General features: G+C 35.1%; 2 protein-coding genes across 2 annotated transcripts; one reads left to right on the forward strand and one right to left on the reverse strand.

Annotated features, from left to right (window-relative positions):
* Positions 1-652: 652 nt before the first annotated feature.
* On the reverse strand, positions 653-1,672 carry LOC124944997 (F-box/kelch-repeat protein At1g80440-like). The gene has a single exon (XM_047485359.1). The coding sequence runs from the start codon at positions 1,670-1,672 to the stop codon at positions 653-655; it is 1,020 nt and encodes a 339-aa protein (XP_047341315.1).
* A 13,341-nt stretch (positions 1,673-15,013) lies between these two features.
* Positions 15,014-16,597, forward strand: LOC124919903 (heat shock cognate 70 kDa protein 2-like). Its single transcript, XM_047460267.1, has 3 exons — positions 15,014-15,237; positions 15,279-15,630; positions 15,669-16,597. Exons 1-3 carry the CDS (start codon positions 15,014-15,016, stop codon positions 16,512-16,514), a joined length of 1,422 nt encoding a protein of 473 aa, XP_047316223.1. The 3' UTR covers positions 16,515-16,597.
* The last annotated feature ends 10,641 nt before the right edge of the window (positions 16,598-27,238 follow it).

Consider the following 27,238-nt stretch of genomic DNA (forward strand, 5'->3'; position numbering starts at 1 on the left):
AGACAAGTTGTTACAAACAACAGAGAAGTACAGAGAGCCGAGGACTAGGAGCACAAAAGAGGAGTGGAGACACAGCTGAGGACTATGCTTACAAAATGAGGAGCAAAGTCAAGAAGATGAGGTATAAGTTGACATATGGTAACAAGAAGAAGATAGATGATACAATAGAGGAAGCATATATACAATTGGACAACAATGAGATGGCAACCAAGGAAGATGTGTTTGAGGAAAAGCTGAAGGAGATAAAAAAGGGTGTGCAACCCCACATTACTGGTTTTGGGGAACCCAGAATGAGGAAGTTATTTGATTATATATTGCTGCTGGTGTTGGGTTCTTTTATCTTCCTTTTTTTTAGTTTGAATTGGGTATTTTTATTATAACCCAGCTGATGTTACTCTACTAATTAAATGTAAAAACAGCAAAAGACATAATAAGAAGTTTCCAACTGCAAGTAACCATGAAAATGAATGCCAGTAAGTAGTAGAAAACAAGCATTACCTGAGAACTATTTATTTTTCATCTCAAGAAGGAACCCTAACTAGGATAGCTGTAAGTTCTCCTATTAATGAAGCACCATATTAGGACCACTTTTCATTGCAGCACTTTTCATCTTCGTCCTATATTAGGACAATTGATATGAAGTTTTCAAATTTTAGAATTCCACACAACAACTTGATCCCACAATTCCAGAAAAAACAGAATTAGAGGGGGGATGCAGTCTTTCAAAATTACTATCTTGGCCCTGCATAAAAAATAATCCCACCCAGTCCCAGTCCGAACAATAATGGTCCTTGAGGATGATGGCCATTAGTAATCTTTGCGTACCCAATTGGAGTCGACAACAGTTGTGCATGTTTTTGAACATAAACTTGAACAACTTCTTCTTCCACTCATACAATTCAAACTCAGTGAGGCAACAAGGACACAATAAGTCACCAAAAGCCCATTCAACTCGTCTCCACTTCTCAGTTTGAAGATGATACACATCTGCACCATGTTCAAACATGCTGAAGTTAAGTATGCCCTTGCATCCGCCTATAACCCATAATTCCTCTCCAATTACCTGCAGCCCTTCGATCTGGCCGCCTCTCACCCGATGCAACTCGGTCCACTCATCCGTCCTTACATTATACTCCAAAACCGCATCCTCTCCCTGACCGAGGTGACCGCTGATGAATACCCGATGGCATTGTGAAGTCACGATGGAATACTTTGAACTACTAGTTAAAGGCATGTCCTTGCCTTTCCTCCACCGTTGAGTCGCAAAATCGAACACGAACACGGACATAACCGGGTCACGACTCTCCGGATTACACGTGCTAAACACGACGAGTTTCCCTTCTGAGCTAGCAATTGATGTCGAATAAGAAAGCCCATTTGTTAAATTAGGGATCGGAGGAAGTCGGTTCCAACCCCGATTCATCGGGTCAAACACGTTGATTACATATTTGACAACAGAAAATATCGTGGTTGGCGGAGGAAATTCTTGGAGCAAGCAAGCCACCTGATTTGTATATCCCAGTTGTTTCCTGATGGTGTAGAAATGAGGAGATCTAATAAGATGAAACCATTTACGACAGACTCGCGATGCGACAGGTAAGTCCTTGAAATGCAGACGAGCAAGGCAATCAAGAATCAAGCTTTCAGGCAAACCGTCTATAGGTGTTTCCATGGCTTGGACTAAGAAAGTGAGAGAGAAGGAAAAGTGAATTAGGGTTGTAAGAAAGTGAAGGTATTTAAAAAAGTTAAGATCCATGGGCTATTGACAATTGTAGTTGTTGATATAAAAATTCACATTTAATGAAACTTACCGGACCTGTTATCTTAATACTTAAATTTATCAATTAAAAAATTAAAAATTATTTACTTTATTTTTATTAAATTTAAATACTAAATAATATTTTAATAATTAAAACAAAAATAACCTATTTTTTATTTTATTTTTTTTATTAAATAATATTTTTTTACTACTAAAAAAAGTTTTGACAACCTTAAGATAATGATTTAGTTTAATCTTGTTCTCTGCTTTAAGTTTAAACGGGTTATGAATAGGAATGTTAGAATAGTTCTCTTTAATTCAAATATATATATATATATATATATATATATATATATATATATATATATATATATATATATATATTTATTATTATTTCAATATTATTATATTTTTATTTGATTTTAGGTTTGGAGCATGATTTTTGTTTAATACTTATTTGATTCTTTGAATTATTTAAAGATTGAGTTATATGATTTATCCTTTATAATTTGTTTTTTCTTATAAATTTTACAAATATTTTAGATTATATAAAAAATACATTATTTGTTAAAAAGATATTTGAGGTTTGTATGATAAATTATTAAAATATTTAAAATATAAATTTAATAAAATAAATAAAGTAAATTTTAATTAATAAATTGATATCAGTGTTAATATTAAAATAAATAAATAAAATCAAAAAATATTATACCACATACGGCTAATATATACACGGGTGAGGCCATATAACCATATAAAGCCCCCCACACCTAGAGATTTAGTGATAATATTTAATTAACTCAATCAAATTATTTTTATTAATTTTAACACAAAATTATTATATGTTTTTAAGATAATATAAAATGAAAAAAGGAAAAAAAAAAAAAGGAAATCCTAAATTTTAGGATAAGATGTACTAAAAATCTATATTTCAATTTGTAAAATTAAAATAAATATTTTGATTAAATTTGAATAAATAAAATTAAAATAATTAAAATTATGATCCAAATCTAATTAAATAATTAATCATATTAATTATTATATTAATTATTGTAATAACTAAAATCTTAATTAATTAAAGTTAATGGCTAAAGAAAATCAATAAAATAATTTGGGATAAAGGTGTACTCATATTATCTTAAATTAATTTTAGAAAAATAAAAAGAGATTAAAATAAATAATTTAGGATAAATGTTGTATTTATTTTATTCTAAATAAATTATTTATTTAACCCAAAATATACACTAATAAAATAAATTGACAAAATAATATCATATTTATTTTAAATATTTTGTTTATTTTAAAAGATTAAAAAAAACAAAGTTAAAAGTATGAAAGAAAAATTAATTTCAAATAAACTCTTAAGGTTAAAATAAAAAAATAAATATGTAATCAAGTGTAGCCGAAATTCGGGAGAATGACTATAATAGGAAGCATAACCTTCAGATAGGCATTGGGTGAAGAATGCAATATAATGCGTCGCCTGTGATAACGGAAGAAGACGAAGTAGCAAAGCATCAAACAGTTGATATAATGTCGTCTCCTCCAACACGGACGAAACGCTTGAGCGCTGACAGAACATGGACGAAACGCCCAACGACCGTGAACGCGCCAAGAAACGGTGTCGTTTTGGCTCTCCCTCGACTCTCGAATGCGGAAGCTTAGAACGACGTCGTTTTGACCTGCATCTTCGTCTTCCTTGCGACGACGGATGGATAGACATTTGCAACCAACTTTGATTTTTAAAAGATGAAATTTCGTCGATTCTTGATCATTTGACTCCATTCAAAAATTGAAATGATCACCCTACTTCGGTGATCATTTCTCTTATATCTAGGATCGTCATTACGACATACACCGACAATTGGCGAGGAGAATAGCCAACACACCATTATGGGTGTTTGACTCAATGAAGCCCACTTGGCCGATCAACCGACTTCATGAGGCTATAAATATCCCCATCAATCCGAAAGAAATAGATCAACTCTTAAGCCCTCAATCCGAATTTTCAGAAAAATCTTCCATTGAAGCTTCAAGCTTCTAGATTTTTGAAATTTTTGTACCAAGCATTAAAGCTCGGATACATGCATCCTTAAAGCTTCCATAAGGTCCAATGAGTGTTCTTCAATCCTTGAAAAACTTTCAATCACCCTTTAATTCAAACTTAAGTTTAAAATTAAAAAAATTATATTTCAGTTTGCAGAAGTTTGTATACTATCTGGTTGTTGATTTTTTTATTGGAAAATGATTATAGGATCATTTGCAAATTATAAGGTCTAATGGTTCAAACTATCATATCTGGAAGTGTAAAATGAAAGATCTTCTATTTGTGAAGTCTTTGCATTTACCTATTTTTGGTAGTGAGAACCCTATCTCCAAATCTGATGAGGAATGGGCTTTTGAGCATGAACAAATATGTGGTTTCATTCGTCAATTTATTGAAGAGAAAGTTTATAAACACATACAACATGAGACAAATGCATCTACTTTGTGGGGTAAACTTGAGAATTTGTATGTTTCAAAGACAGGAAGTAACAAATTATTTTTGCTCCAAAAGATTATTCATTTGAGATATAGTGATAGTTTTTCTATGGCTGATCACTTGAATGAGTTTTAGGGTGTTCTTGATCGGAAGTCAGGAATGGGTATAAACCTTGAAGAGGATGTTCAAGGGCTTTGGTTATTGACTACTCTGCCTAATTCATGGGAGACTTCTAAAGTTTCTCTTTGTAACTCTTTTTTTAATGGTGCAGTGACATTAGAGATGGCCAAAAGTGGTGTCTTAAATGAAGAATTGAGACGAAAATCTCAAGGCTCTTCATCACAGTCAAATGTGTTTGTTGTTAAAAACTAGGGAAGACAGGATAGTAGAGGCGAGAAAGACAAGTCGAGACATAAGGGTCGAAACAAGTCTAAGTCAAAATACAAGCCAACTAAGTGTTACCATTGTGGCAAAAGTGGACACATGAAGAAGAACTGTTATAAGCTTAAATATGAAGCGAACAGATCTAAACAAAAGAAAGATGAGTCTGAAGATCGCGTCTCAGCAACTACTTATGATCTCTTCACTTTTCATGACGAGAATACAATTAACCTTGTATGCGATGAGTCAACTTGGGTGTTTGACACAAGAGTTGCCATACATGTTATGCCAAAGAAAGATTACTTTAAATCTTATACTTATGGCAATTTTGGAGTATTGAAGATGGGTAATAATGTCGTAAGTAAGGTTATTGGTATTGGAGATGTTTGCCTAGAATCTAGCAATGGGTCGAAGTTGCTGCTTAAAGATGTTCGACATGCTCCAGACATGAGGTTGAATTTGATTTCAACTGGAAAGCTTGATGATGATGGTTTCTCAAGCTCTTTTGGTTCTGGAAAATGGAAACTTTCGAAAGGTAACCTCGTTGTAGCTCGAGGAAATAAGTTTTCAAATTTATATTTAATACAATCTTTAATAAGTAAAAATAATGTGAATATTGTACGAAGTAAAGAAACTTCAAAGTTATGGCACCGAAGACTAGGTCACATTAGTGAAAAGGGATCGAATTTGCTAGTTAAGCAAAATGCTATTCCGGGTTTGAGTGACACAAATTTGGAAAATTATTTTGAATTTTCTTGTAGAAAAACAAACTCGAGTATCGTTCAAGCATAATCCTCACTCAAGAAAGTCAGATCTCTTAAAGTTGGTGCATTTAGACGTTTGTGGACCTTTAAAGGTACGAACTAACAGTGGTGCTCTTAACTTTGTAACATTTATTGATGATCATTTTAGGAAACTTTGGATCTATATTTTGAAAACTAAAGATGAAGTTTTAAACAAGTTCAAATAATTTCATGCTCTTGTTGAAAGAGATACTAGAAAGAAGATCAAGTGCATTCGTAGTGATAATGGTGGTGAGTATTGTGGTACATTTGATGCATACTACAAACAATATGGGATCAGACACCAGAAGACACCTCCAAAGACTCCTGAGTTGAATGTCCTTACAGAAGGATGAATTGACATCATTAGACAGATTTAAGATTCTAATTCCTTTGGGACCCTATACGCCTTCTTTTCTTGATCTTTTCTTTTTATACTCTATCGATATAGTCATAGACTTTGTCATTGGTCAAAACGTAGGAAGGCTTAATGCGGACTCCGGGTCCAACAACACTTGGAGATGGAAGAAGAACATGTTGAGCTGAGCAACATATCCAATTGATATTCTTGGATAGGAGATCATTTTCACCAAGTTATCGAAAAGAATTTTTGACTAGTTGATGGGTACACCCCTAGTAATAGCCACCATCATCTCAAAAGTCTTTTTGGAGTAGAAATTAGTGGCTTCTTTAGCTAAAAGAGATTTAGAAATGATGTCACTTAGAAGAGAAAACTTAGGTTTTAGGGAAGACTTAATCCCATGAGTTTCTATAGGAAAGGAGGTGTCTAAGAAGAGAATCTTCATCTCGTATAGAATGTTGTTTAAAGAGGTGGAAAATCTGAAAACCCCTCTGTTGGAAATTCGAAAAATCGAGCAAAGGTTTCTTCAGAGAAGGAGACTTCATCTCCTCTTATTGTTGTTAGGAGAATTCTATCATCTATGATTCTTGCATACTCAAAGAACTTAAAAACAATTTGTTCGTAAATGACAAGGGAACCCTTGAGGGACTTCTTCAGACCAGAAGCTTAGAGGGATCCAAACATTGTGACCATCGGTTAAATCATCACAAAAGAGACATATTTGAAGTTTATAAGTAGAGTGTTTCGAGCAAAGGAGGCCATTTCTTGATTTCGAATGAAGAAGATGGTTTTTTGTTGAGAACATATCTGAATTTTTAAAGAGATTTCTAGAGCAAGGGAAGATAAGATCTCAAGGATAGTGAATCGATAAAGAAACATTTACCCAATAAAATCATCATTTAATAAGGAAGACATGATTTAAGAACCATCATAAAGTCTATCAGACAAAGAAAAAACAGAGGAAAAATAACCATCCGATCTATCTGCCTCCTTAAGGGTTCTGTTTCTCCTTTCAGCCAAGTCGTTTTGCTGTGGAGTTCTGGCACTAGACAACTCATGTCTAATATCAGACTCCTCAAGGTAAGAAGACGAAGTCATGTTAGTGAACTCAGTACTCCTATCGCTTCTAATTTTATTTATGCTTACCGATTTTTCATTTTGCACTCTTTTAAGCATTTTAATCAAGTTAGAAGTAGGTTGATATTTAAAAGGTAAGAAAATAACCCACGTAAACCTAGAGTAATCATCAATAATTACTAATATGTATATCATGCCTTCTAAGCTAGTTATTTTCATTAGACCGAAAAGATCCATATGCAGAAGCTCTAAACATCTTTCAGATTGAATGTTACCTTTACTTTTAAAAGTTAATTTGATCTGTTTGCCCATTTTTCAAATAAAACAAACTTTATCTTTAGAAAACTTCAATTTAGGAATACCTATAACTAATTCCTTAGAGAAGATATAGTTAATAGTCTTAAAATTTAGATGGTTAAGTCTCTTATGCCAAAGCCAGTTTTGATCGTTCTTAACTATAATGCAAATAGGATTGGATGTTTTGTTTTTCTAGTTGACTTTGTAGACATTACATGTCCTATGCCCTGTCAATAGGGTACTTCCCTGTTGACTATGCATGCTTGTTTATGAAATTCAACAAGATATCTTATATCACACATTTGACTTATACTAAGAAAGTTATAGCACAGATTTTCAACAAGTAGCACATTGTTTATAGTGAGGTTACCATTGACAATCTTACACTTGCCCATGGTCTTACCCTTGGAGTTGTCACCAAATGTGATTCTTGATCTAAATTTTTTACAACATTGTTAGAAGCTTGCTATTTCTGGTCATATGCCTTGAGCATCTACTGTCCAAGTACCATTCTGAATACTCCAAATAGCTAACTTGTTTAATCTGCGAATAAAACTATTTACAACCTTTGGTACCTACATTTAATGTGTTCATTAGTTCGGTTTTCGGGTTATTCTTTTTTTAGCCAATTCGAAAATCGAACCGAATTTGAATTTTATATTCGGTTTGAATTTCGAATAAGAACCCAGGTCTATAATGTGGCAGGGTACTATTATACCACTAGACCACTAGTGCTTTACTTTCTTTGTTCTTTTATTATTAAATCTTGAAATCAAATATTCTAATTTGATTATTTTGAAGTTTCTTAAACTATGTTTGGAAAAATAAATAATAAAAAATGAATTCGGTTTTCGGTTTGGTTTCGAGTTGAAACTCAAACTCGAAAACCAATTGGAAAACCGTAGTTGAATTCGAATTGGTTTAAAATTTGATTCGAAAACCGAAAATGAAATTCGAATTCGGTTTATTCGAATTCGGTGAACTTGAATTCGGTCGGATATTCGGTTCAAGCCAAATATTGAACACCCCTACCCACATTTAATTGGGTCCACAGTTAATCAGTCCTTTGGGGACATACTTGTGTTATTTTGATGGATCTCCTTGTGTTAGTCTTATTAATTTTTCTTGTATTAGGCTTGACATCTCTCTGTCTGTCTTTAAATTAGTCATAGTGTTTTGAGGATGAGTTTTGATGAGACCTCCTCGGCCTCTTGCTGTGTCTATGTCCAGTCGACTGACTGACTTTCCTTCTCTCAGGATTAAGCCACAGTGACTTGTCAGTTGGTTCAACATATTTTAGTTCCTTTTTAGTTACTGACTCATCTATATCGTGACTCGCTTGAGTGCCAGTTGAAGTACCCTTGACAAAACTTATAGGAGGATGTTTGCCTTTCTTGGGTTTCAACTTCTTGCATGACTTGTCTGGGTTGCTGTTGTCATATCCTAGACCAAATTTTTAATTGGAAGGCCTTTGATGACTCGTCATCTGATTGACTGCATCCCCAGACTTTGTCCATGCAACAATCACATAGTTGGTTCTATAGTTTTCTTTGGTTAACAATTGAACTGTCTCCTTGAGTTTTTCAATCTCAAATGATAGTTCATTTATTTTACCAGTTATGTTGTCTAGTTGAGTTGAAACGAGATCAGACAATTTCCTTTACTCAATGACTAGTAATTAGGTCCTCTCGAGTGAACTCTTTAAAGGAAAAGTCGAATACCTCTTCATCGTTATCCATAAAGCACTTGATGTATTCATCATCACTATTACTTGAGGAGCTAGAGTCCAAATCACTTTGGGCCCACTTGCTTCTACTTTCTTCTACAAACATCGCTTTCTAATCCTTTTTATGATTGGATGATTTATAATCCTCCTTATATTTCTGATCAGCTGGCTTCTTGTCGTCTATCCCTGGCTTCCGACATTCCGACTTGTAGTGACCTAAAGTGTTACAATTAAAACAACGAATGTTAGCCTTATAATCATTAGAGTTATTGTTGTTATTGGAAGATGAGTTGGATTGATTATTCCTCATGAATTTTCCAAACTTCTTGACAAACATTTCCATCGCATTTTCGTTGATTTGCTTAGTCGACTTGATGGGCGAGGGAACTACTACCTCACGGTCGAGGATGAGGGCTCGTCTTCATTCCTTGAGTTCATCTCGAACTCATGAGCTTTCAGGTCGGCAAACATATCGTGCAACTCCATCTTGTGGAGGTTTCTTGACTCCCTCATCACCGTTGTTATAATGTCCCAAACACTAGGAAGAACCTTCATTGCCTTGACGATGATTTCTTTGTTGCCATAGACCTTTCCCAGAATGGAAAGTTCCATGACAATTCTTTCATCGTCTCCCCGGGACACATCTTCATGTTATCAAACTTCTGAGTAGCAACCATGATTTTGTTCTCTCTAGTTTGTTCGTTGCCCTCATTAAGTTAGATAATTTTCTCCCATATGTCCTTGGCGGAGGAACATGCCCTGATCTTTACAAACATGTTCTTGTTAAGAGTCTTATACAGAGAGTTCTTTTCCAAGTTATCAAGGTTGTTCTTCCTCTTATCTTCATTTGTCCACTCGCATCTTGGCTTTTCAATCTTTATCATACCATTAGTGATAACATACCACATGTCGTCGTCTTGTGAGGCCAAATACACCTGCATACGGATCTTCCAATCAACATGATGATATTTGATTGCTTGAGAATATAAACAACTTGCTCTAATACCACTTGTTAAGATCGGGTGCAACAATAGAGACAATGGTCTTACTATATTGAACGCTTATACACTTCACTTTGATATAACTCTGTTAGAAGTTAATATTTGTTTCTATTCTACGCAAGCCTTCACAAACTAAAGTCAAGTGCGGAACTGTTTGTTTGGACTTGAATCGGGAGATGAAAGGGGATTAAAAGATTAGGAAAGTAAAGAACATAAGACACAAAGTTTGTTTATAGATGTTCGGAGAAAACTCTCCTACGTCACTCCTTATTCTCAACCTTGAGAAGGATAATCACTAGAAGATTTGATTTGAGTACAACGCTTACACATACCCAGTCGGACAACCTGGACTTAGACACTATTTGTTTCAAACTCCTAGTACACAACACTATGTTGAACAGAAACAAATTTTTGTCAACTTACAATACTGAAAATTCATACAAAATGAACAGTATGTAATACAACTTTAACAATCTAGAAAACTTCTAACTCTTAGAACTTGAGAGCTTAAGAGATTGATTTAGAAAGGATTAAGACTCGTAAGAAATTGTAATCATAAGCTCGTGTAAAAAGGTTGAAAGTAGGCGAAGAGCGGTGAAGCAAGGGTGTAGCAAATTGTCCTCTAACTTCTCTTTAAATAGACAATATGCAACGGACACATTTGCTTCCGAGGACACATTTGCTTCAGAGAACACATGTCCTAATTTGATTGGATGAGTTCCAGAATAGTATATTAGAGAATATGCTCTTTTTATCTTGTCTATACTGGATGATAGTATGTCAAATATTCATTAATTGAATGTGGTGTACTGGGAACGTACAACGCATGTAATTTGAATGATCTTGGTACATGGAAATCTTCTATAGGTCTGGCTCTGCTGCTGTGTCAGACTGCCAATAAATGATTGATGATGCGCTGGAAATGTATTTTGGATGCTTGATCAAATACTAAATTTGATCAAGTACCAAAAGCTCTTCACAAAAACCGAACTTTAAATACCGAATTTAATCAAATACTGGAAGCGCCTTGATACAAAATCGGTCAGACTAGTTAAATACCGGAAGGCCTTGTATAAAACCGAAGAGCACATAAAACCGGAAGCGTTTATCCAAAAACCGATTTGGATAAATTACCGGACGTGCTGATATAAAATCGAAGTTAATATAATATCGGGCGCGCTTCTGTAAAATACCGAACTCCATATAAAACCGGAAGCTAACAAAATACCGGACGCGCTTCTGTAAAATACCAAACTCGATATAAACTCGAAAGCTAACAAAATACCGGACGCGCTTCTATAAAATACCGAAATCAATATAAAACCGGAAGATAACAAAATACCGGACGTGCTTATATAAAATACTGAACTCGATATAAAACCGGAATCGTTTATCCAAAAACCGATCTGGATAAAATACCGAATTGGAGAAATACCGAATTGGAGATAGAAACCGGAAGCGCCTTATACAGAAACCGAAGTTGATCAAATACCGAATTTGATCAACAACCGGACAACTTTTCTTTTCGGTTTTTTTCAATCTGCATAGAGTTAATTTAACACAACTCAGTTTACACTTATAATTAATATCTTAACTTAACAATTTCTCCATTTTTGATTATTTAAATTAAATTATCAAAACCCAGTAATTTTATAATCATTGACTAATTATCTTAAGTTAATTAGTTACTTTAATATAACAATTTCTGTCTTTGATTTTCAAACGTTAAACAAGCTTTTAAACTTGATTCTGAGATAATAGAAAGTTGCTAGAAGGTCTTAAGAAGTTTTTTACACTAAACTAAACATTAATTCTACCTGTAATCCAAGAAATTAATTGAAATTTATTCTGAAACTTTTGAGTTCATAGTTACTTCATTTCTTCATTATTTGTTGATCGGATTGTTGGTACACAATCCTAAGAGATGAATTAAAAGCTAACTACATGATTAAAAACTAACGACTCAACCTAATTGAGAATCGCCTAATTTGAAACTTTTCTCCAACAATCGTGGATTGTCCTCTTGAAGCGGATGTCTGAAAAGAGTGATCTAAAATCATTCAATGAAGTACTTAGAAACTATTGTTGGAGTCAAATCTTGATTGTAATCATGTTTAATCACCTTTACAAAACATTTTGCAGGATCTTTATTTGCTATCTAGAGTGATTAACATGTTCTTGTTTTAATTTAAAGGCCAATGTGAATTCCTATGAGGATTATAGGACGGTTAGAATCATTTTGACTTTGCTATAATCATTTGTATGAAATAAGATATTTGAGATGAAATTTTGAAATCTGATTTTGATGATCAATAGCTGTCTCATGCTAGATATGAATGTTCTCGATTTAGTTTGAATCAAAGACTTGACTATGTTAGATTTAAGGAGAATTGAGACCCTCAATCTCAAATAGACAAACCGAGTTGAACCATTATACCAAGGATTCCCTAATGTTGGTTTAGTTTCCAACTTGTCTCTTAACCTGAACCATTTTAATCCAAAACCCTTGCTTGAATCCTAGATATATCCTACTAGTTTTCAACGGTTACAAATCAGCCACTGGACTAAGCCTTCATCCATGTTTTACCTCCACCTTCTAGAATTAATTTAAATTGATTCTAAGTCCCGTTTGGCTTAATATTTCCAACATTTCGAATTCTCTAATTAATTTGGACCTCGAAACCATTTTAGAAAAATCTAAAAAAAAATATTAATGACGTGAACTAATTATTTTAAGCAAAATAAAATCATTTTCCAATTTTTAGAACTTGTTTGGAATATTTCTCAAATTCTTCAAACTTTGGGAACTCATAACTCAAGTTTTGCAATTCTAAAAATTATGAGAAAAATGTTGAGTTTTGCAATAGCAAAACTATGGATCTTCTTCGAAATCAAACTTGTAACAAATCAGTTTCCAAATCGTCTATGAAGACAAACAGATTACGAAAACTGAAATAGCACAAAACAATAAACGACAACACAATATACATGGTTCGGTCAAAATCGACCTACGTCCACGGGAGGGATAAGTTTCACTAAATCAAAGAAATGTCAATAGTAGAAACTTACATGATCTGCTCTCAAATGAAAGAAGTGATTACACTAGGAATGATTGGACTACTCCACAATCAAAAGCTCCCCCAATCTTTCTCTCTGAATCAACCAAAGAACAAGAAGAAGAAGGAAACCAGAAAACCCTAGATCTGTAATTCACTCTCTCTCATAACAGAAAACCCTGACCCGTTTACCCGGAATTTAAAACCCGCCGGAATGGCAAGGAACACCTCAACAAAAAAATTCATACACGATCCTCATAATTTAAATAAAATTGTCGTGATAAAAAACTCTAATTTTGGACAAGTCTAGATTTTTACTTCATTCTAAGATTCCTAAATTCTTCTTATTAATGTTTAAGTCTGGTTTACAACTACAAACATCATAGACATCCTTTCGAAATGGAATAAACGCGGTCCTTTTAGACATATGATATATCTTTAGACGAACCATTCAGGTTTGGAATCAAAATAAAGTGAACAATTTATTTATGTTTCGAAATTTTTATTATTATGTAGTAGAGACTGTTCATCTGGACGGGCGTGTGACCATAGCGCCGATGTTTTTTCTAACACGTAACCAAGTACCGAGCCCAAAATAATTTATACAACTTTTCTTTCTTAGTTTCTTTTGGAGCAAACCATGTGATGACCCTTAAATGAGCTATAAAATCGACTTTTGTTTTAAAACAAAACTCAGTCTAGGCTTACAATTTTGGTTTCTCATCCCACTCGAAATTCGAGAGGAATGTAAGGCAAGTAGCTTAAAGACTTTGAAACGAGCGAGTTTTTGAGAAAACGTCGTGGTCGATTTTGCCTAAACGACAAAACATTTTCTAAAATAGTGAATGGGTCGAGTTTTACCATTTCGATTCCCACTCAGAATTTTAGAGGAAAATAAGACATGATTTCGGATCGAATTAACCGCTCTTAAAACTAAGGAAAAATGTTTTAAGATCGAGAAACTTTTAAAAAAAGTGAAAAAAATGACGTAGAACTAGACTTTTATGTTATTACCTTTATTGAAATAAATCTTATAGTGAGAATTATTTGACTATTAACATCAAACTATTTATTTTCATCATTTAATATTGAATAAAAATTGACATGGTAAAAACAATAAAACAAATAATAATATTGAACACTCAATTATATGAAATCTTTCTGTTTGTATTTATTTGTTTAAACAAATACATTTATTTTCTTTTATATTAACTTAAATTTTCAATTTGTAAGTGATCAAAATTTGTTATCATATTTTTCAATAGTCTTCATTTTAGATTTTAAGCTAGGCATATGCATATTACAAACCCATTAAAAAGTTTTACACCTTTTCCCTAAAATTTGCTCTTTCCTTCTCTAATTTATTTTTGAAAGGGAGAATCTTCTTGATTTTTGCAGCGCAAGAATAAGAAGAGTAGAAATAAAGATATGTATATGCTCATCGGGAAGGAGGAGATATCAATGTGAATTAGTGACTATTATCATGAACTAGGAAGATTCTCGTGCGATGCACATAGATAAAAATATATTGTTACAACGTCTCGTGTCATCAAATTTAGTGTTGAATTAAAAGTAAAAAGTGTTATTAGCCTAGTTGGTTGAAGAGTTGTATTTGTTTTATTAGGTTGCGAGTTCGAAATATACGTATATCATTTTATATTTTATTTTTAACCGTTTTAAGTTTATGGGCGGGTTAACCCAGAGTTCGACTCAAGTGTCCATTTATTCTCACATATATATCCAAATTAACCACAATTTTCAACCCGCCAATCCGGACACGCACGCGGTGGAGCATTCAATTCAAGGTACGTGTGATAATTTGCATTCGGCTATAACTACTCAAATCATTTGGGCGGTGTTTCGAGAATGCTACAATTCATTTATATGGAGGGAGAGATGAGAGTGGGTAATTAATTAATTATGAACTTATACTCGGGATACCAAAGGATCATAATAATTATCTAGAACCACATTCTCGGGATACCAAAGGACAAGAATCAACAACTGACCCTAACTATAGTTATATATATAGCGTATACACGACAACATAAAAACAGTACCAGACATCAAGTTAGATTCATTTGATATATAATGTCAGAGAAAGGGAAATGGAAAAGACCGGCAATTGGAATCGATCTGGGTACAACAAATTCATGTGTTGGAGTATGGAAGCACAACCGTGTTGAAATCGTAGTCAACGATCAGGGTAACAGAACAACACCCTCCTACGTTTCATTCACGGAAACAGAGCGGTTGATAGGTGATGGAGCTAAGAATGAGGAATCTATTAACTCCATCAACACTGTTTTTGGTAAGTTTCTCTTCTTATACTTTTATAATGTCATTCCATATATAGTTTTCAAATCATTTTTTATGGTGGTAGGAGGTTTAGTGATGAATCTGTGCAAAGTGACACAAAATGTTGGCCATTCAAGGTGATTTCCGGGTTAAAAGATAAACCAATGATCGTTATCAACTACAAAGGCGAGGAGAAGAAGTTCTGTGCAGAGGAAATTTCTTCTATGGTTTTAATGAAGATGAAGGAGATTGCTGAGGCCTTTTTGGGATTACCCGTTAAAAACGCTGTCATTACAGTCCCGGCTTACTTCAATGACTCACAAAGGCAAGCTACCAAAGACGCTGGCGTAATTTCAGGTCTGAACGTGATGCATATCATTATTGAGCCAACTGCAGCTGCCATTGCTTATGTCTGGAAAAGAATAGATCTGTAAGCAGCATGGTGGAGAAGAACGTACTCATTTTCGACCTTGGAGGAGGAACCTTAGATGTCTCTGTCTTGAACATTAATGGGCCTGTCTATAAAGTGAAGGCCACCTCTGGTGATACCCATTTGGGAGGAGAGGACTTTACCAATAGGATGGTGAGTCATTTCGTGCTGGAATTCAATCGAAAGAAAAACAAGGATATAAGTGGAAACCCCGGTGCCTTAAGCAGATTGAGGGCGGGTTGTGAAAGGGCTAAAAGGGCTCTTTCATATACTGCCCAGACCAATATAGTCATTGATTCTCTCTTAGACGGTGTTGACTTTAGTTTTAAACTAACCCAAGCCATGTTCGAGGAGATGAACATGGATCTATTCATTAAATGTATGGAGACTGTTGAGAAATGCTTGAAGGATGCGAAGATGGAGAAGAGCAACATGGATGATGTAGTTCTTGTTGGTGGGTCTACTAGAATTCAGAAAGTGCAAAACCTTCTTACAGAGTTGTTCAATGGAAAGGAACTCTGCAAAAGTGTGAACCCTGATGAGGCTGTTGCCTACGGTGCTACAGTTCAAGCTGCAATTTTGACTGGGGAAGGAAATGAGGAAGTTGAAGATCTGATTCTTATAGATGTCACTCCCCTCTCCCTTGGATTGGAAACAAGTGGAGGCATAATGACAGTTTTAATTCCTAGGAACACTAGTATTCCCACAAAGCAGGAGAAAGTCTTTTCTACAAGTTCCGACAACCAATCGAGTGTTTTGATTAAAGTTTACGAGGGAGAGAGATCCTTCACGAGAGACAATAACTTTCTAGGGAAATTCGAGCTTTCAGGAATCCCCCTGCTCCGACCTGTGTTCCTCAAATAACTGTATGTTTTGACATCGACGAGAAAGGGATCCTGAATGTTTCAGCAGAGGTAGAGAATTCCGGAGAGAAGAGTATGCTAACGATAACAAATGAGAAAGGGAGGTTATGTGTAGAAGATATAGAGAAGATGATGCAAGAGGCAGAGAAGTACAAGTTGGAGGACGAGATACATATGGAAGATGAACAACTTCTTCTTTAGATTACAAACCATTTACAAGACTCTGATTCTGATGACAACTTGAGTTCTCTTAAATGAAAACTCAAGAGTTGCTCTTACAATTAACTGGTGAATGCAGATGATTGTGTGGAGAAGATGAATGAATGATTTTGGGAACATATAAGGAAGTTGATTGATTATAATTATATTGCTTTTCTTTTATATTTGCATTATTGATCATGATTCGGTATTTTATAAACTAGTATCTTAATTTATTGCTTCACAAAATTCAGTTGAGTTAATTTTATAAAGTTTCATTTTTTACTTAAGCATCCAGTTTTCAAAAATATAGTTCCACACAACAGCATGATCTCACAAATAAAAAAAACTCAAAACTAGAAGGCTGCATTCTTTCAAAATTACCATATTGGCCCTACATATAAAATAATTCCTTCCGACCATAACAACCTCCTGAGGGCGAGGACCTCAGTAAACTTTACTTACCGAATTGGAGTCGAAAACAGTTTTCCAACACATTGAAGTTATTCTCGGACAACTTCTTCATCAACTCATACAATTCAATGTGAGTGTGGGGACTGTTAACTCATTAAGTCCTCCCAAAGCCCATTCAACTCGTTTCCATTTCTCAGTTTGAAGATGGTACACATCTACACTGTTTTTGAACATGCTGATGTTTGTTATGTCTGCATCGGATTATAATCCATAATTTCTCATCAATTACCTTTAGCCCTATGATCTGCCCGGTTCTCACCCGAAAAAACTGTTGTTAATCTTATCTTGTAACAAAAACACAAAATATTATCACAATACAACTAAATGATAATATAAAAAAATACAATAGTTTATTAAAAAATAAAATGAAGAAACTCCTTGATTATTCTGATGCTTTTGAGATTCACAGTTCCTTAAAAACAGTTTCACTGTCTCCAATTTGTGCTGGAGATTTTTTGTCGGTGGTTGTTTCCCAAGGTACAATGAAACATGCAATGATTTAACACAAAAATAACCAACGAACTTGACAAAATTATCTAAATTCTATCACCGAATTTCAAACAGAAATAGTCGAGTAAGGAAACTCAAAGAACATTCACAAAGATAAGAAAAAAACTTTGGGAATTATAATGTGAGAAATTATAAGATAATGTGTAGAAATATATTGGAGTGAAGGGATATATATAGCGGGAATTTAAACCCTAAAAGAATTCACCGATTATTTAATTCAACGACCACTAATCATTTATCCAATGGTTAGCCTTGTTTGTCTCTTCATTATATTGACATTTCCTTTTCATTAGGATAATTAAAGTTAAATAGGTTATATTAATAAGTATTTTGTAGTTACAATAACAATTTTCAAGACATTAATGTTAATTGCAACAATTAACAAAAATCTTCTACAATCTACCTCTAAAAACAACGATAACAGCTCTACTACTGCAAATGTCCTCAATAAAATCAACTCCGACTATCCCAAAGCGCTTAACACCCACTTAGGATTGAATCAGGGAAGACGATTGGCAATTCTAAGTTAGTCTATAAAAAAAATCTAGTGATACTCCGGCGTTTCAAGTCAACTCGTCGTCATCAAATTTCAGTGAAATTTTAGCAATTCAAAGCCTTTTCACTGCCATCCAGCGAAACTCCGGCGATCCAAAGCTAACTCGTTGTTATCCACATTTCATCCCATCGGTAACACCCTCTTCAATCTCTGCCTAAGACTCTATTGCACCCATCTACGTTACATCCCGCAATCAGGTGGCTGACATACTCACCAAGGCGATTCGAGAAAGTATGTGGCAAGTTGGGCAGTCTCAACATCTACTACCCATCTTAGAAGGAAACAAATCCAAGAATTGAATGTTATAGTAACAAATCAATGAGAATAATTAATTTTCTATTTGATTAAAGATTTGTTGCTAATTGTCAAATCAATTATAATTGACCTAATTTTATTTTATTTTATAAATAAACTTGATTTTTATTTTATTGATATTTTATTTTATTTTATTTTATTTTTATTTTATTTTATTGATATGCAATCTTTACTATTTAAGCTCTAGATTTCTTATATAATACATGAGCAAATACAAACAATAAAAATATTATTTTTTCTCTCTCAAAAATTCTACATCTTCATTTGGATTAAATTGTACCTTAATTCAATTTGAATTTATTGTCAATTTCATTTAGATTTAATTTCACATTAATTTACATTTGAATTTAGTGTAAATTTTATATGGATTAAAATTCACCATTAATTTAAATTTGAATTTAATATGAATTTTATTTGGATAAAATTTCACCAGTAATTCACATTTGAATTTGGATTGAATTTTATTTGGATTAAATTTCACAAATAATTCACATTTGAGCACCATGCCTTACCTTTCGCTCGAATATTCCCACGGTAAAATACGAGTGATTTTAATGATAAAGCTCAACTCAAGTATTTTTAGAAAAACTAGCATGTAGTCCGTGCATTTGCACGAGTAATAATATAAAACCGAGAACAAATTACGATTAAAATGTAATAACATTTTTAATTTACTCTCACATCAAATTTTCGACCCGACAATCCAGACACTTTGAAAATTATGCATCATTATATATATATATATATATATATATATATATATATATATATATTAGTTAGTTAGTTAAAATGTTGAACTTATATTGTTAAAACGTCCCGCGTTCATCAAATTTGGTGTTAAATTTAAATTATAAAGTCTTATTAGCCTAATTGGTTAAAGAGTTGTACTTGTTTGGTTAGTTTATGGGTGGGTCAACCCACAATCCGACCCAAATATCCATTTACTCTCACATATATATCCAAATTAATCACAGCTCTCGACCGGCAATCTGGACACTTTGAAAATTAAGCATCATTATATATATATATATATGTTTTGTCAATTAGGTTTTGTTTGATCTATTTGTTAACCTTTCTCTTGAATCTCGTAAAATGAGGTGAGAAAACAATCACTCAAGAGTCGCCTCACTAAAATTGAATTGAGATGAGTAACCAAAATAGAACTTACAAAAATTGACGTACTTTTAGCACTATTTTAATAGTCACCTCTTTGTATAATTCTCAAAAATTAAGAAAACATATTTTAAGAAATATTTTTGGGCTTAGTGTTTGGTTATGTGTGGGAAAAGGCATCATCGATTGGACAGTTCCTAATCCGAAACAAATTTGGCCTTTTTAATTTTCACATTACATGTTACACATTTTATTTTATTTAAATTTAAATTAATAACCTAACCTCATTTCTCTTCTAAAGGATTTTACCTAGGCCCTAATCTAGGATCTAAAGGGAGCATGTTCTTTTCGTTTCTAAAATACATTTAGTTTGTGACATTAAGTAACTAAAGATTTCTATTATGTTTAGTTGGGTTACTTACAACTTTAATGACAGATAGATACTGAAATTAATAAACGTTTGACTTAAACTTACAATGTGTTCAAATTTTGATATTAGTATATCAAAAATTCATAAATAATGTGATAAGCATTCTCGATTTTTTATATATTTTTTGGACACATATAGCACAAGTCATTGACATTACAAGTTAGCAGTACCGGCCCCTGGATTTGGGCTGCCCCATCCATGTAAAAAAGCGTGGAATTTCTTTTTTATGCATTAATTTTAGTTAAAATAAATTTCTTCTTGAATTCATAATCAATTGTTTTTTGATTCACACCAAATAAGAACAATCAAGTTCAGTATTAGATAATCATTAATCATCAAAATAAAATTTCCAAATCTTATTCAAAGCATTATGCCAAAATGGAATTCATGCTAAGCTTATGATATTGATTTACAAAGCCACAAACAAGCTCCCTCAAGTGATTTAGAACTTATCCACACCGAATCACTCTCTCCGTGCTGTTCCCCGCCTGAATCTCTCTACGCTCGCTTCACCCATCATCTCCCGCGTGTCTCATAGAGTTAATAGTCACGAAATTACTGTCGGCGGTCATATCTACACAAGGACGTTGACTTTTGCATACTCTCACCATGGCCGTCTCCTTTCTCTCTATTTCATTTGTATTGATTTATTGTTCATAGCAAAGAATATGGTCTACGATAACATAGGTTATATACATTTCTGATCAAATTTATCCGTTCTGATCAATTTGGATATGTAGGTTTCTTCTAGATCGGATTGGGGCCAACATACTTGAAATTCATTTATTTTTTTCACATTTAGGGCTTTCTTTAATGAATTTTTTAGCGTTGTGGAATTCTCATATATTCGTCTACTCCTGTTCTTCTGATCACTTGGATTATTGGAGAAATTTGTTATAAGCATCTATGTCATCTATTAAATGTACTTCCATTCCATTCCTTTTGCTTATGATTTAGGGTTCTTAAGATACTATTTGGAAACTCATTTTGGATTTAGTCTGAATTCGGATATGGATGAGAAATCAAATAAAATTATGAACATGTTCTTACACCCTAAGATGTAACCTATGAAGATAAATTAGGGTTTAAGGTAATAGATAGAAATGAGGAGAAGAAAGATCAAAGAACTATAAGGTGAGAGAAGGGAAATTTGACGAAATAACCCTCATAAGAGGATTATTTCCAAATTTAGCATAGGCCAAATAATTTTTTCAAATTTAACCTTTTGCCTATGGAAAAAGAACCTTTTGCCCTCAAATTAAAAAAAAAATCAGTTGGTTTTCTTCTCCCCTTCAGTTTTCCCTCCCTCTCCTCTTTTCATATTTCCAAATCGCGTCCTCCCCGACGACGACCAATCTAAGCCCACGACCCACCTCTCACCGACGACGATCCAAGCCACGAAACATCACCGCTCCCTCGACCCCCGATGACTGTTAGAGCCCCCGAAGACATATCTGAGCCCCCGACGACGATCCAAGCAGAACGGAGAACGATCAAACAAAACCAAGGAAACCGGAACGTCTTCAACATTTAGGTTAGTTTTCTGTGTTTCCGTTGCCTTCGTCGCCTTCGTCGTTTCATCGCTGAAATGGAAGAATGTTTAGGGTTTCGTCGTTTAGAGTCTAGGGTGTAGGTTAGGTCGTGGATGAATGGTTTTAGAGCTTAGTTGATTGGTTTTACGGTGGAATATACATCTGACGAAGGCGACTGTGCATTTGTCGCAGGCGACTATGCATCTGTCGCAGGCGACAAATGCACATTCGCCTGTGACAGATGCATATTCGCCTGCGACATATGCACATTCGTCTGCGACATATGCACATTCACCTGCGACATATGCACATTCGTCTACGACAGATGCACAGTCGCCTGCAATAGCCTTTGACAGATGCATTTTAAACCCAAAACGATTCAGTCAGCCTTCGACGATGCATTTTAAGCCTGGTTTTGTTGGATCGTTCTTCGCAACGATGATCGTTCTTCGCAACGATGATCGTTCTTTGTTCTGCTTGGATCGTCGTCGGGGGCTCGGATATGTCGTCGGGGGCTCGGACAGTCGTCGGGGTTCGGGGGAGCGGTGGGGTTTCGTGGATTAGATCGTCGTCGGGGAGAAGTGGGTCGTGGGCTTGGATCGGTTGTCGTCGGGGAGGAGGCGGTTTGGAAATATGAAAAGAGGAGAGGGAGGGAAAACTGAAGGGAAGAAGGGACGGAGAAAGGAAACTGTTTTTTTTTTTTATTTAAGGGCAATAATGTCTTTTTGCATAGAGAAAATGTTACATTTGAATATTTTGTTTAGCCTATGCTAAATTTGGAAATAAGCCTCTTATGAGGGTTATTTCGTCAAATTTCCTGAGAAGAAAACCATTCAATAACATTCATACCCTTCAAAAGAGGGTATTCAGAATTACATATAGTCTGAATGATGAGCTGGCCTAACAGGTGACCACTTTATTAAAAATAGAAAATAAAGGTGGTTTAAACATAAAACATAAAGTCATGGTGAGTTTGAATAAATGAAATTACTGAAAATAATATTAATTGTCCTTATATCCCTTAGATCGTAACAATACCCTCCTCTTCAGTGTTTCGACGACCTCAGCGAAACGAACGATGTCTTGTTCTTCCCCAATTCGCGACTAGTTCTGGATGTGCAATTTCAATCGCCTCCTCGTCTTCCCACGTATTATCTTCATCAGTATGTCCTGATCATTTCACTAGCACCTGTCTTGTGTTACCATCTATATGTCTTTCTCGTACAATGGTTTCTGGAGTTAAGGCTTGTGATTTCATCTCAGGAAGTGCAGTAATTTCGCTTGGATTTCCTTGATAGCTTTTCAGCTGTGAAATATGGAACACGTTATGGATTCTTGATCCCACTGGAAGGTCCAATCAATAAGCCACTTCCCCTATTTTCGCACTAAATATGAATGGCCCAAAGAACTTATTCTGGAGCTTATGGTGATTTCCTCGGACCGATAATTGTTGATAAGGTTGGATCTTGACCAAAGCCCAATCCCCAATTTTCAATTGTGCTTCAGTACGATGTTTGCCTGTCTTTTGTTTCATGCGATTCTGAGCCCGACTTAGATGAAATTTCAGCAGTTTTAATGTTTCTTCACTATCCAACAATAAACGATCAGCTTCGTCTACCTTCGAATCTCCACCTAAGTAAGGAGTGTGGATAGGAGGTGCGTATCCGTAGATTATTTCAAAAGGAGTGGATTTCTTCGCGGAGTAGAAATTCGTGTTATACCACCATTCTGTTAGTGGTAACCATTTAATCAATTGCCTAGCTTTCTGACCTGTCATACAACTCAGATAAGTACCAATACAACGATTAACTCGTTCTGTTTGCCCATCTGTTTAAGGATGATAGGCGGTGGACAACGCTTGATGAACTCCCTACAGTTTAAGAAATTCTCTCCAAAACGAGCTAAGAAATATTTTATCTCTATCACTTACAATAGATGAGGGAATTCCATGTAGTTTGTAGACGTTGTCGATAAACACCTCTGTAATGCTTTTAGCAGTAAATGGATGTTTTAACCCGATAAAATGTCCCATTTTGGAGAGTCTATCCACTAATACCAAGATGACGGTTTTTCCTCCATATGGGTGAAGGTTTTCAATGAAGTCCATTGAAATGGATTGCCAGACCTGGTTCGGTATGGGTAAAGGTTGAAGGAGACCTTTAGGGGCCACTGGTTCGATCTTGTTCCGTTGACAAATATCGCACTTACGAATAAACTCTCATACATCTTTTAACATTTCCACCCAGAAGTAACCCAACTGCAGCTTTTTGGTTGCTACTAATACTCCTGAATGACCACCCAATGGAGTTAAATGTGTGGCTGCGATCAAAATAGAATGAAGCTCGCTATCAAAGCCTACCACCAAATTGTCATTTTTCCTCAAACTCCCATCGATGAAAGTATAACTTAGGTGAGATTTTTCATTTTCAGTTAACTCTTGAATGAGTTTAATCATATTTGGATCATATTGCCAAGCTTCATTTATACGTTTTATGATTGGAGAATGGTAGACCGATATACCAGCACATTGTATCATATTATTATGACGAGATAGAGCATCAGCCACTATATTCTCTTTTCCTCTTTTGTATTGTACTGTGAAATCATACCCGATAAGTTTATACAGCCATTTCTCCTGAGCAGGAGTCTGGACTCTTTGTTCCAGAAGGTGCTTCAACGCTTCATGGTCTGTCTTGACAATGAAGGACTTGTAGCGAAGGTATGATTGCCATTTTTCCACGACAAATGTAAGAGCTATTAGTCTGCGTTCATAGGTGGATGACGGATTCTTGGTTGCTGGTATGGATCGGCTGATGAAAGCGATCGACTTGTTCCCCTGTATCAGCACTGCCCCAATCCAATGCCGCTCGCGTCCGTTTCCACCACAAATAGTTGTGCAAAGTCTGGAAAAGCTAGAACAGGGGGTGTCATCATGGCCTTCTTCAATTCCATGAATGCAGTTTGTGCTTCTAGTTTCCATTCGAACTTTCCCTTTTTTAATAGGTTAGTTAAAACCTTGGCAATTAATCCATACCCCTTTATAAACCTTTTGTAGTACCCCGTTAAACCAATAAATCCTCGCAGTTGCTTGATTGATTGGGGGATTGGCCATGTTTCCATTACTTGTAACATCTCGGGGTCAGCCACAACTCCTTCTTTGTCAATAATGTGGCTTAGATATGATACTCGAATGCACCCAAATTCACATTTTTTCCTGTTAAGAAGTAAATCATTAGTTCTCAACAATTCCATAACTAACCTTAGATGTTGTAAGTGTTCCCATCTTGAGCTGTTATAGATTAGGATGTCATCAAAAAACACAAGGACAAACTTCTGAAGGTACGGTTTAAATATCTCATTCATTAGGCTTTAAAAGGTACAAGGTGCATTAGTTAATCCAAATGACATTACCAAGAGCTCATATAAACCTTCATGTGTTCTAAATGCTGTTTTGTGGCAGTCTGCAGGTTTCATTCGGATTTGATGATAACCTGCACGAAGGTCTAATTTGGAAAAAATTCTTGAACCGTGCAATTCCTCCAGTAGTTCTTCAATCACAAGTATGGGAAATTTGTCTTTTATGGTGGCAGCATTTAATTTCCTGTAATCAATACATAATCTCCATGTCAGATCTTTCTTCATAACCAAGACCACTGGTGTTGCAAACGCACTGTGACTAGGTTGAATAACGCCTTTCTCAAGCATTTCATCAACCATTCTTTCCATTTATGCCTTCTGGAGGGAGGGATATCGGTATGATCTTAGGCATATTGGGTTGGTTTCTTCTTTCAGAGGTATTTGATGGTCTTGATTTCTGATTGGAGGTAGGTGGTTGGGATGTCGGAAGATGTCTTCAAACTAGAGTAACAGATGGCTTAATTCCTCTTCCCCATGCTCTTCAAATTCCCCTTGACCAGTAAGTAGAAACAATTGACATTGATTCGTTTGAGGTATGATAATCTGAACTAACGCTGCTTGTGCACCTTTCTGTAACATTCTATCAAGTTTATCTCCTTACAAGATACAAATATCCATTTGGTTTACTCCCTGCAGGAACAATGGGATTTCATTCTTACAGAATGATAGTGTTAGTCTCTCAAAGTCCCAAGTAGATGGACCGAGAGTGATGAGTCATTCTATCCCTAGAACTATGTCATAGGAATCCATGTCCAAAACTCTTAGGTTAGACATAAATTTGATTCCATCCATTGTCCATTTGAGATTTTCACAGCTTGCTGTGCTTAATATGTTTGATCCGTCAGCTACTTTAACAGGCAAAGCACTTATTTTTTGTACTTGATGATTGATGTTTCTCATTACCCGACTGTTAATGAAATTATGTGTGCTCCATGTGTCAATGAGAATAATGATTGGTAGCTGACCTATATTTCCAGATATCCTTAGAGTTTGATAATTCTTCGATCCATCAAGGGCATGTATAGATATAGATGCTTCATCCACTTGAGGGATAACCTCACTGGTCTCTCTAGCTTCAATTAATAGGAACTCCTTGTCTTCTGTCTCATCTACATTAATCATGAATAACTTAGCCTTGCATTGGTGGGTATAATCAAATTTAGCATCACAAGTATAACACTGTCGCTTTCTTCTCTTCTCTTCTAGGATTTTGGGATCTATTTGTTGGAGGTACTTATTCATTTGGGAGATAAAGTGTGTAGGTGAGTAATTTGGTCGTGAATAAGTTGGTTTAGGTGGGAGATAAGTTGGTTTAGAAGATGGTGGCCAAGTAGAATTAGATTGGGTGTGGGTTGGTGTAGGAAGGATGGGAGGGTTACCTGAGTATAGACTACCTCGGGTAAACAGAGATTTGAACGTGGATTCTTGTACTTTGGCTACTGCCATAACTTCATTTTGGGACCTTGGGTTTAATAGCCTAACTGTATTCGCTATCTCTTCATGTATTCCACCCAGATAACAATCAATCACATACTCCTCAGGTATATTGAGTAGTTTTTGAGATATAGCCATATATCTCATGTTATATTCTTGTATAGACCCTGTCTATTTTTGATTCATGAGTTGGCTAATGGGACTATCATAAATAGAAGGTCCAAATTGTTGTAGCAGAGCAATTTTAAATAAATGCCAAGTGAGGGCAACTGTAGGACTACGAGTTTGAATAAAGGATCCATACCATAATCGTGCATCCCCTTGAAAATGAATCGGGGCGATTTCGACTTTAGTCGCATCGTCTGTATGATCGACTCGAAAAAAGTGCTCTACTGAAATGAGCCATCCTTCCACATCCACGTCATCGAACTTCGGGAAATCAACCTTAGTCAAGCGGGTTGGGGGTACATATTGCCTTTCTCTGGTTGGTGTAGTGCGGGAGGATTCTGCTGAATCTACTCGACCTGAGCTCTCTTTTACAGACATGTTTTCAAGCTTCTGTTCAAGTGAGTTAACCTTGTTTTCCATCCACTTCCTTTGTTCTTCCAGTGATTGTGTAATCGACGTCAATGTTGCTCGCAAGGAGTCGTTGTCCGCCTGGTTCCATGTTTCCACCATGGTCGTCGGATCTTCGGCTCTGATACCAATTTGTTACACCCTAAGATGTAACCTATGAAGATAAATTA

This window comes from Impatiens glandulifera, chromosome 1 (assembly GCF_907164915.1).
Source record: "Impatiens glandulifera chromosome 1, dImpGla2.1, whole genome shotgun sequence".
Lineage (NCBI taxonomy): Eukaryota > Viridiplantae > Streptophyta > Magnoliopsida > Ericales > Balsaminaceae > Impatiens > Impatiens glandulifera.